Below are 12,531 nucleotides of genomic sequence, written 5' to 3'. Positions count from 1 at the left end.
AAAGGTAAATTATGTGAAAAATAATGTTTTTTTTTTTTTTTTAAATGAAGCATTAACACGTGTTAGACTGCACCCCATAAACACAATCAAGCCTAAAAAAAAAAACAGTCAACCACCCCTTTAAAAGCTAATTCAACATTTTTTTCTATTGACATAATTATTGTATGTACACATTATGTACAATTATGTAAGCTGTACTTTTGTGTGGATGTATATAACAGACTGTAAGTAAAGAGTTGCTAGTTTTTCTCCTCTTTATTAAACAGTACTTGTTTAATGTATTACAGTAACAACCAGGGAGAACAAACTTTCACTCTCACACCACCCACAATAAACACAATATTTTATAATTAATTAAATAAATATATTACTTTCATAAATTACAATTGTCCTAATACAATAAATAATCGATAATTATACACATTTTATTATAACTGTTAATTGTAATTATAATTATTTATAATTGTAATATTATTAATCGTAATAATTTTATTTGACACTAAAATTTACAATATTATTTATATATTAAATTCTTCACGTTTAAAGCTTTTATTTAGGTGGTTTTCTGTAAACTTATATCCTCAGAAATGTTGGGAACTATGCAAATAAAATGTACCTAGCGCACATTGTGTTACCAACTGCTATACAGAGTTGGAGTTTTTTAGAAGCAGCAATTACTGTCAACTGAGGCTGAGAACTGAACATTTATTAAACAGTTTAGGGCTATCAAATATAAAGTATCCAACTGTCCTAAGTAAATGTATCTTTATAGAAATAGACTCAAATAAGAAAAAAAGTACAGGAAAATTCTATAAACAGTGGCGCAGCTGAGTGGTGGGTTGCTGGAATCTACATGCAGATTCAGGGACTGATCACCCCAAAATAAAAACGTGTCATTATTTACTCATATTGTTTGAAATCTATATGAATTTCTTCTTCTGCAGAACACTAAAGATCATATATTTAAAAAAACGAAGAAAAAAAAAAACTGTTTTTATACGCTGACTTTCTGAAACACTGAGACATATTGAAATATATGAGAGCCAGTTTGATCTCTAGGAGCTCTCGGTTTCCGGTGTAATAATTGTGCTCTGCATGGGTGAATTTCTTGGAGAAGTAAGCACATGGATGAAGATGGGCTCGATTCCCCTACTGCTTGGAGAGGACAGTACCCATGCCTGTTGTAGAAGCATCAACATCGACAATGAATTGATATCTGGATCATGGCTTAAGCAGAGAAGTGGACGTGAAGGCTCCTTCAGTCGTTGAATGGCGTGGGTGGCCTTGGGTGACCAGGACAGAGATCTGGGCATTTTCTTTAGGAGTGATGTTAAAGGAGCTGTGATCTGACTGTAGTTCTAAATGAATCAATGGTTCAAGTTTGTAAATTGGAGAAAGTGTTGGAGTTTTTTGATTGTAGATGGTTCTGGCCATGACTTAACCATTATTCAACCATGGTTGAATGCTTCAACCATATCTTCATACATCTTGATACTATCGGTACTGATGACATATTCTAGGAACTGGGTGGAGGACTGATAGAATGAACACTTTTCAGCTTTGAGATATACAGAACTGTGCAAAAGTCTTAGGCCATTGGTATTTTCACGAGCAAAAATGGTTTTAAGTCAGTTATTTCTATCTTTTGCTGTAGTGTGTCAGTAGGAAATATCAGTTTACATTTCCAAACATTCATTTTGCCATGAACTGTAATCCAGTGAGATTTTTGTATGCACAAGAAGTCTGTCAACAGCCAATATGCTCCACACAGAGATCTGATCTCGCCATCATCGAATCAGACTAAATCCAAAACTGTGACAACATCTCCAAGGCACATGAAGAAACCTTCCTACAAACTACTTGAAAAAATATGAAAAAAGCTGTTTTAAATGCAAAGGGTGGTCACAACAAATGTTGATTTGATTTAGTTCAGTGGTTTATAATCCTGGTCGTGGGGACCAACCGCTCTGCACATTTTGCATGTCTCTCTTATTTGACACACCTAATTCAGATCATCAGCTCATTAGGAGACTCCATGAACTGAACTGAATGTCTCAAGTAAGGGATACAGACTTGATGGTGGTGAGATCAGTTCTGTAAATTAAACTGATATTTATTACTGACACACTACAGCAAAAGATAGAAAAAAAGCTTAAAAGCTTCAAAACATTTTTTGGTGAAAATACTAATGGCCTAGGCACAGTATGGTAGATAGGGTTTTCTCAGCTTGACCAGGACGAGCTCCTTCAAGTGGTGAAGTTCTGGTTCATTCTGGGAGTACACAAAGATGTCATCGACCATGATAAGGCACTAAAGGTACTCCCGGAACACCTCGTTCATGAACCCTTGAAACACGGAGGGGGTGTTGACCAGATCATACAGCATCACTCTGTGTTCATAGTGGCCAGTAGGTGTCATGAAGGTGGTCTTCCACTTGTCCTCACTCTGGATCCAAATCAGGTTGCAAGCACTGTGCAGGTTAAGTGTGATGAATATTGTCACTCTATGCAACAGTTCCAAGGTAGCCAGAACAAAGATAATAAGTGGATAATGATATTTGACTGTAATTTTGTTCAGTGACCAGTAATCAGTGCAAGGCCTCAAGCCTCCATCCTTTTTGGCCACAAAGGATTTGTTAGACTGGACCAATGAAATACTTGATGGTGCCTCTACCTAGTGCTTTTCCAGTTATGGAAAATTGGATTGTATATATGGATGTACAGACTTCTTTTCTGTGCTTGAGTTGATGGCAGCATTCCCAAGATGATGTTTCCAGTTGACCTAGAGTTGAGGAGAGTATTAACTGTAAGAGACACATCAGAGGCAGTAAAAATCAGAGTGGAAGTTAATGGCTTGACACCTAACTCACCATGGGACGAGGAAGGAGGATGGGACATGCTGACCTCACTTGTCCCTCACCATTGCATTACAGACATAAATGCGGGGCCAGCTGGCAGAGACATTCAGCAAGGGATAGGAGAAAGGCATCAAATTACATGGCCTCTACTGCTGGATCTAGAGGAGCTGATGAAGTTACAGCCACAGCACCAGAGTGAAACCTTGATGATGGTAACACTGGCTCATTCCATCCACTAGAAGCGTTGAGGTGAGAAATCTTTGCCTTGGCATAACCTGAATAGCTGTTCAGTCACAGACATATCACCAGCTGGATGGTTCCAAATGATCTCTTCCCATTGGAGAGCTCTTCCAATTAGTAAGGAAATAATCAAAGACATCTTAGCCCTCTCAGTGTGGAATCGCAGCAGCTGCATCTTGAGGGGCAAGTGAGCAGTGGAGAAGAAAGACCTTGCAGCCCTCTCTGGAGCGAGAGTAGGGAGCTGGATTGGTCATAGTGTACACAGGTGACAAAGAAGGACCAGGAAGAGTGACTGTGGTTCTAGGTGTCTGGGTAGAAACACAAGAGGTGAGGTGAGAGTATGTTGTAATACATCAACAAGTTCCTTCAATGGATCATTTGGGTTGGTTCCTGTCAGGTTAATCTTTTAGGTCTGGCCTTCTATCACAATATGGCACAGACTCAAAAATGATAACACAGAATGTGAAACAAATGGTGGTAAGTTTATTGAAAGTGGCATTAACATAACTTAACAGGTGAGTATAACTTTATAGTGTGCAGTGACTGTGGTGACTTGAATAATGGTGCTAGGATTTGTCTTACTGGATTTTGGGAACTCACTGGAGGTGAGGTGACAGATGAGACGAAGAGAAGACCTTGAAGACTCTGAGATGATATTCAATCAATTTGGAGTTGACTTAGTAGACTTAGAGAAGACTTGGATTACTGGATGATGACTTTGGACTGACTTGGAACAGAAATTAGGAAGAGGATACCGGTAGTTTTTCCAAGGTAAGTATCCAGGTAAGAAAGCCCGTATTTTTCTAGATGAGGTCATACAACTTTTGATGGTGTGTGTGTGTGTGTGTGCTTTATAGTGCTGGTGATGAGCGCTGATGAGTGACAGGCATGTGTAGTTAGTACCCTGGTGCTTATGATGGCTGGGTGAGAAAGGGAGAGTCTGGCATGACTGTGATGTTTCTGTCCCTCCATTAAAATTCCAGGTAACCAAAACTTTGAGGATCCAGAAAGGTCCTACAGGTGTCATAAAACAAATCCATATGAACCAAGCAGTTTAATCCAAGTCTTGTGTAAAAGATACAATCTCTTTATATTATAAACTTTTGGTTTCCTAGACAATGGAGGGGCAGAAATATTTCAGATTTCATTCAAATATCCTAATTTGTGTTTGAAGATGAACCACAGTCTTATGAGTTTAGAACAACTTGAGTGTGAGATACAATGGCAGACTTTTCATTTTTTTTGGTGAACTAACCCTTTATAACTGGAGTGAGCTGAATGATTGAGTTGTTGACAGGCTTAGAAATATATTATTTAATCACATACCAAACCCCTCTCAGCATGACAATTTTTGTACATCTGTTGACTTTTTGTCATTTGGCAAGGCCAAATGTTTGCTATAAAGTCATTAAATCAATTAGTGTTTTGCAGGTTTTGTGCATATCTACTAGCTTTAAGGTCATCTATATGCTAGTTAACTTTTAAACATTGACCAAAAAAAAAAAAAATCAGAAGCAGAAGCAGATTTAAATTAGCAGTTTCTCTCTATTTACTAAACAGATACAAGCAAAACCGATACTCGCTCCGCTCCAACGGCTCTCAGCACCGCCCCACTCGTCACAGATGTAATTGCTCAGGTCAAAATATTTTAACATGTTACTACCTTACACATACTACTACTACTACTACCAAAAATAAACAATTTGCTTGTGCAATGAAGCAATGCTTTTATCCAAAAAACTAGAAAATAGGTGAGCAAGAGCCAACAATATCCATAATGTACAATGTCACTATGCATAATGTACTATGCTTTATTAGAATGCAAGCTAGAAACAAGCTAGAGAAATGAAAAAGTATGTGCAGTGTGTCTTCTGATGCAGATCGGGTGGAGGTTGATGAGCAAAATGTTTGATGACCATATAAGCTTTACCACGCTCATTTCAACAATGGCCAGGTTTTGCAGGTTTGCACTGTACAACATCAGAAAATCAGACCATTCTTTTATGTGACACAGCTCCTCGTTCAAGTCAATACAAGGACAAGACTCAATAACCAAGATAGAAAACACAGGGGTATATAATGGCTGACACAAATGAGCAAACAAGACACACCTGGAATCAATGATAGGGTAATCAACAGAAAAAACTACAACTAGATTACAAATATACAGGAAACTGAATAGACAAAAGACATGACCCTAAACAGAAAACAGACCAATACCATAACAGGCAAGTGTACATCCAATGTACACTCTTAATCATTGTGGGTATGAATGAGTGAACAAATGTAAGGATGCAATTTTATAAATGTAATTAAAATTTTAAATTTAAATTCAATTTTAAAAATTGAATTCAGACACCACTACAAAGTTAGGACACTGTGTGAAAAATCTGAACAAATTAAGTGTATTGCATTAGCTATTACTGCTAATTACCATGTTGCCATGAACTAATTTATTGTAACCTCTTATTAAGTAATATGTATGTGTGTTCAGTTTAATGAGACGGGCCGAGGCAGCGTGTGCAGTCAAGCCATCATGTTGGTGACGGATGGAGCTGTGGAAACATATGACGCTGTCTTTGCCCAGTACAACTGGCCTGATAGAAAGGTAAGAAGAGTTTCTGTATTCCCAGTTTGCGGAGTCAAGTGCAGAATAATTTTACAGACTGGAATGCTTTAAATGTAGTAACAATTATTGTCTCACAGAGTTTTTATACATTTTCTCACATAAAGAATGTCAGATTTTATCAGAGATTGCTGTTCCTGTTTTTTTTTTTTCCCAATCAGTTTTTACTGATGAGTAAGAGTTGTTAGAGATATATTAAAATAATAATATTCAGTTCAAAATAATAATATTCAGTTCAGGAGACACTCCAAATATGAGTTAATACTAATACACTCCTTCATCCATCCCTGAATAGGGAAGGATGGGATGTCAAACTCTAAATAATTTTCAAAGGGTAAAAATAAATAAATAAATAAATAAATACATACATAAATAAATTTAACGTAGTTTGTAAATCGGGAAGAAGGAGGCGGGAACCTGCGAACATTAAAGATTTTAATAATAAAATAACCAAACACAAAATAGCGCACAAACAAAACCAAAACACAAAATAAACTCCAGGCCTGGTTCTCTCTCGTCTTTCACTGTCATCCCTCCTCCTTTTTATCCTTCCGGAGCTCCTCCGTGAGACTCGAGACCGGTGAGTGGCGCAGGTGTCGCGCATTAGCAATTACTCCACCGGCCTCGCTCCGTTCCCACGGCTCTCGGCCCCGCCCCTCTCGTCACAATAAATAAAATAAAACACATTTTAATTCCTTCTGAGACAACAGAGGCCTGTTGCACAAAGCCGGTTTGGGTTTTTACCCAGGTAAGTTCGCGTTAAGTTGGAGCAAACTCTTGAGTTTTTGAGCTCATGAAGGTGGGTTGGGTTTGAACGGGTTTCATCACCATGGTAACTTACGCTTCACAGCTACCCTGCTCCGGAGCAGGTTTTATTCTGGTTTCTATTCTCCAAACTGGACCAATCAGCTGTGAGCAAAGTGACATATATCTGATGCAATGAAGCCACTCCCCCTTATCTTTAGCTCCAAATTAAAGCAGCTTACAGTCAAATAATTTTAGAGACAAAATTGCTTGACCTTTGCTGCTACTTATTTATTTATTTATTATATTTATAGTATAGAAATTATAAATGTTTATAATTCAGTGTCAGGGTTCTGTCACTTCGGACTAGTTTATTCATGGTTTTGTGACAGAGCCCCCGTCACTCCCGTCATGTTGTTATTTTCATGTGAGCGTACGGCTTCGAGTGTGCTTGAGCCTTGCGCTCTCGTCTGCATGTCCTGTTTCCTTGTTTCATGTTGGAGCGTGGTGTTCGGATCCCGGCACTCATGTCTGGTTGAGTTTCGGTTTCGTGTCGGGGTTCGGATACTCGTGCTCTATGTTCTGTCTTGTTGTGGGAGCGGGCAGTCTCGAATTCGCTCAGGCCGTGCGCTCTTCTGTCCACGTTTATTGCGTTGTTTTGTTAGGTTCGTGTTCGGCCGCGTGCTTTACGGTTGTCTTGTGTTGTTGCATGCAGTTCATGTTTTTATCGGCTGCCTGCATTCATGTTATGTCTTGTGCTGTGTTGGCACTCATGTCTGGTTGAGTTTCGGTTTCGTGTCGGGGTTCGGATACTCGTGCTCTATGTTCTGTCTTGTTGTGGGAGCGGGCAGTCTCGAATTCGCTCAGGCCGTGCGCTCTTCTGTCCACGTTTATTGCGTTGTTTTGTTAGGTTCGTGTTCGGCCGCGTGCTTTACGGTTGTCTTGTGTTGTTGCACGCAGTTCATGTTTTTATCGGCTGCCTGCATTCATGTTATGTCTTGTGCTGTGTTGCACGCAGCTTGTGTTTTTCATTGGCTGTGTGCTTTCATGTTGTCATGTCTTGTGTGAACACGTGGCTTATGAGTATTCTCATTAGTTGCGTGTTCGTGTCTTGTTTTGCACATGGCTGGTGATTGTGTTTTGCTGGCCATGTGCTTTTGTTTTTGTTTTGTGTGGGCACATGGCTTTTGTCTTTGTTTTCTGTGTGCCATGTGCTCTCATGTCAATTGTCTTGACCCCATCCATCTTGTTACCTGATCATTGGTTCATTTGACCCACCTGTCCTCCCTCGTTACCTTTCTCATTTGCTCCCTATTTATTCTCCTTGTGTTTGCAGTCCTGTGCCAGTTCGTCATCGTATTAACCCTGGTTGTGCCCTGCCCTGCCTTTTCCTGTCCAGCCTTGCCAAGCCTTGTTGCCTGCTTGTTTTTCCCCCATGGGGTAGTTTTTGTTGTTGTTTTTGTTTTATTTTATTAATAAATGCCCACCTTCTGCACAACTGACTGCTCGTCTGATCCCTCTACCCAAACCCTGACATTCATATAATAATTATATGAAATGGCCGTTAATTTTAAGCTTTGCATTTAAATTGTATCCAACTATTAAAATGGCTAAACTTATATGTTTTCCTTTTGAGCTCTGTGTAAAACTATATATAAATAATTAAATTCATTTGATTCCTTTGCATAGTCATGTATTTTCTTTCTGCTGCCTTCTCAAACTTTTGCTGCAGCAACAGTGTTTATTCTTGCCTTGTAAATGCATTTAAATGCATTATATTTTTAATAACGACATCTCTTAAGCATCAGCAGAGAACTGAATTGTGCCAGCTCTCGCGAGAAGTGAATCAAACCAATGCTCTCCATGTTCCGTGTGATTGGCTGTTTGCTGCACACTTTCAGGTGCACGCGCTCCAGAGTTAATCACAAACTCTGGTTCAAACTCGGAGTTGACAGAGAACGTTTATATCGAGCTTTGTGAGCCCGCCGATCCTAATCTAAACCAGGTTGGATTTGTTTGGTTTTGACAACTCTAAACCTGCTCTGAAAATCTGAGTTTGTTCAGACAGCTTCATGCAACAGGCCACAGATGAAAAGCTGGATCTAGCTGGGCAGGTATGAAGAAAGAATTGTGGACTATGGGAATGGATAAACTATTTGTTTATGACCAACATGTGGTCTAAACTGCAGCCATATCCTATTAAAACTAATAACAACAGGTTTATTGGAATGGCATTTCTGAACAATAGAGGACAGTGCATGACAGTAAAATTAGCTACCTATGTCACACTGGTTTTGGGTTTTGTTTATTGTTCATTGTTTTCATGTCTTTTATTTTGTTATTTTGCCTTGTCATGGTTCTTTTTAGTCATGTGATCTTGCAATGTGGCCCTCTTGTACTTTTGTCTTGTTCCTTAGTTGCATGTGTCATGTTCTGATTGGTTGGTTCTTATCATGAATCAGAGTCAGAATAAGAAAGAGCTTTATTCCCAAGTGTGCTTACACACACAAGGTGTTACGGGGCGAACGAGACGTGTGAATCCATCTGCAATGCTTTTATTTAAAGGCGTGGCCATAAAATAGGCAAGGTTCTGACAATGGCAAACAGGTATATTGAGGGCATGACAAAAGAGTAATCCAAAACGGGCATGAGTCAGTCGACAGCGAACGTTATCCAGAGGGCTTGACAAGAGGGGGAGTTCAATAACACGAGCAATAGTCCAGGCGAGGTGCAAACACAGTCCGAAACAGAAAGGCAAAGGGTTAATCCAAGATAAACAGGCAAGAATCAGGTAACACGGGAAATCAGGCAAGACAAGACTATGACTAGGAACTAAGAACTAGAAACTAGGGGAGAAACCTGGCTCCGTAATGTGCTACCACTAGGAGAGCGATATACGCAAACACTACTTAGCAGTGAGAGAGAGGAAGTCCATGGCTTATGTAGGGTGTGTGATTGGCTGCAGCCGTGTGTGTAATCAGTGCAATGGATGATGGGAAATGTAGTCTGGGATGACATGCAACAGTTTGTGTAGTGTGGTGTGAGAGTCAATGTAATCGGAAAGTGTGACTTTTGGTGGTAATCCATGGACAGGATTTGCGACACGACGCTCCTATCTCAATATAATCCAGGAGGGCGGTGGAGCAGAGGCGGAACAGGGGGAGGGACGGAGGGTCAGGTCCACGTGGAAGTAGAGAGACCAGGGATTGAGGCAGAGCAGGGCACCCAGGCGGAACCGGCGAAGCAGAAAGCCAGGGCGGAGCAGGGAACCAAGGCGGAGCAGAGAACCAGGGTGACGCCGACGAAGCAGGTAGCCAGAGCGGAGCCGGCGGAGTAGACAGAAAAGAGGACCACTACGTCCTCGGAGCAGTTGGCAGTCGGAGCAGAAGATCACCACGGAGGAGCATAAGAACACCAGGCCGGAGCAGACGGAGCAAGAGACCACCACGGAGGAGCAGACGGAGCAGGAGACCACCACGGAGGAGCAGATGGAGCAAGAGACCACCACGGAGGAGCAAACGGAGCAAAAGACCACCACGGTGGAGCAGACAGAGCATAAGACCACCAGGCCAGAGTAGACGGAGCAGAAGACCAGCAGAGTGTAGCCGAAGACCACCACGACAGAGCAGACAGAGCTTTGGCCCACCAGAGCATTTTGGCAGACCGCCACGGCAGACCAGAGTGATCAGGAACCCATGGCAGGGACTGGGGCCTAGGGAAAACTGTAACACAGGAGACAGACAGTGCATTTACGTTCTCAAGGACTGAGGCAGGAAATACAGTGGCCTTATTAACGGTCTCTTTGGGCATTACTGACAGTGCTAAAAGTTCAGTGTTGGTCTCCTTGAGAGTGGCTGGACAGACAGACAGTTCAAAGTTGGGGGCATTGGCAAAAACTGAGTGGGTTGACAGTTCACAATTAGATTCAAGAGCAGACCTAAGACAGGTAAACAGTACAAAACCGGATTTATTTGTCTGAAAATAGACTGGTACACATTTCATAACCAAGATCAGTAACTGAAACAGGACTGACAGAAAGTTCAGATATATTACTCAAGATTGGGCAGACAGATAATTCAAAGTCTGGCTTATTGACTGAAACTGAACAAGAAGACAGTTCATAAACAGGCTTACAGATTAGGACTGTCAAGGCAGACAGTTCAGCAGACACATTTGGGGAAACAGAACAGGCAGACAGTTCATGAATGGTCTCTAGAGCAGTGACGGGGTTAACGAGACAGACATGGAGTGCATTTATATTTTCTGGGCTCATAACTGGAAAAATGGGGCAGATAACAGGTTCCTTGATTGGAACTGGACAGACAGTGAAATCAAACAAACTCTGGGATACTGGACAAGTTGACAGTTCAGCAGACACATTTGGGGAAACAGAACAGTCAGGAAATTCAGAGACAGCGTCCTTGGCTGTGACAGACAGATCCTCGGCTGTATTGGGACAGGACAAAAGTCTATAATTGGCCTCCATAGCCCTAACAGGGCAGGCAGGGGATTCACTAACGGCCTCCATAGCCGTTACAGGACAGGAAGTGAGTTCACAGACGGCCTCCATAGCCGTTACAGGACAGGCAGAGAGATCACAGACGGTCTCCATAGCCGATACAGGACTGGCAAAGGGATCACAGACGGCCTCCATAGCCGTGATGGGACAGGCAGAGAGTTCATAGATGGCCTCCTTGGCCAGAACAGGACAGGACGAGAGTTCATAAGTGGATACCACTGACACCTCTGGAGGTTCTGTAGCGGATGTCGCCACCTCTGGAGGTTCTACAGCCGTACCATCAAGAAAAAGGGAGAGTTCATTAGTATTCTCCTTAACAGGACATATACAAAGTTCAGCAATGGTTCCTTCGACCGCGACATGACAGGCTGAAAGTGCATTGCATGGGTTTGGGGATACCAGCTGCGTGTGCAGACACCAGCGGTGCATCCCTCACACTGCATACCAGACTGGGATACCGAAGAACTGACATTGATAATCTGGGTGCAACAGACAGGACGTGACGTGTCTCTGGATGATCAGCTGTGATGTGACCCTGGAAGATCAGCTGTGACGTGACGGGACTCTGGAAGATCAGCTGTGACATGACGAGAATCTGGAAGATCAGCTGTGACGTGACGAGACTCTGGATGAACAGCTGAGACGTGACGAGACTCTGGAAGATCAGCTGTGACGTGACTCTGGACGGACTGCTGAGACGTGACGAGACTCTGGACGAACAGCTGAGACGTGACGAGGTTCTGGGAGATCAGCTGAGACGTGACGAGGCTCTGGCAGATCAGCTAAGACGTGATGAGGCTCTGGCAAATCAACTGAGACTTGACGAGACTCTGGAAGATCAGTTGAGACGTGACTGGACTCATGACAAGCAGCTGTGACTTGACTTGACTCATGAAGATCAGCTGTGACTTGACTTGACCCATGACGATCAACTGTGACTTGACTTGACTCATGAAGATAAACTGTGACTTGACTGGACTCATGAAGATCAACTGTGAATTGACTGGACTCAGGAAAATCAACTGTGACTTGACTTGACTCATGAAGTCAAACAAACAATAAACAAGGAATTTGTCTTGGTGACAGAAGCTTCCAGTGCACAGACAGGATGACAGGTGACAAGACACAGATAACAAAATAAACAAGTGATTAAAGCTAAATATGTGAAACACAATACACAATAGACAAGAAGTCAGTAGACAATAATTGTAGTTACAGGTGTACTATATACAAATTATGCAAGGGAATTTGAATAGATGTAAGATATGTTAAATCAGTAACATATGTGTAATAAATATAAGTATGGATAGTGGGTATTGCACATGTTTTATTGCACAGTGGGGGGGATTTAAAGGGGTCATATGATGTTGCTAAAAAGAACATTATTTTGTGTATTTGGTGTAATGAAATGTGTTTATGCGGTTTAAGGTTAAAAAAACACATTATTTTCCACATACTGTACATTATTGTTTCTCCTCTATGCCTCGCCTTTCTGAAACACATCGATTTTTACAAAACTCATCGGTCTGAAAAACGAGGTGTGCT

General features: G+C 41.5%; 1 protein-coding gene across 1 annotated transcript in view; it reads left to right on the top strand.

The window, feature by feature from the left end:
• Window positions 1–12,531, top strand: part of cacna2d3a (calcium channel, voltage-dependent, alpha 2/delta subunit 3a) — a 226,562-nt gene that overhangs the window by 83,896 nt on the left and 130,135 nt on the right. The window contains exon 11 of the mRNA XM_016566342.1: window positions 5,592–5,705. Within this exon, the coding sequence (XP_016421828.1) occupies window positions 5,592–5,705 (114 nt within the window). The remainder of the gene's footprint in view (window positions 1–5,591; window positions 5,706–12,531) is intronic.

This window comes from Sinocyclocheilus rhinocerous, unplaced genomic scaffold (genome assembly GCF_001515625.1).
Source record: "Sinocyclocheilus rhinocerous isolate Xijiao unplaced genomic scaffold, SAMN03320098_v1.1 scaffold1023, whole genome shotgun sequence".
NCBI classification, from domain to species: domain Eukaryota; kingdom Metazoa; phylum Chordata; class Actinopteri; order Cypriniformes; family Cyprinidae; genus Sinocyclocheilus; species Sinocyclocheilus rhinocerous.
This window is presented reverse-complemented; position numbering and strand designations above follow the sequence as displayed.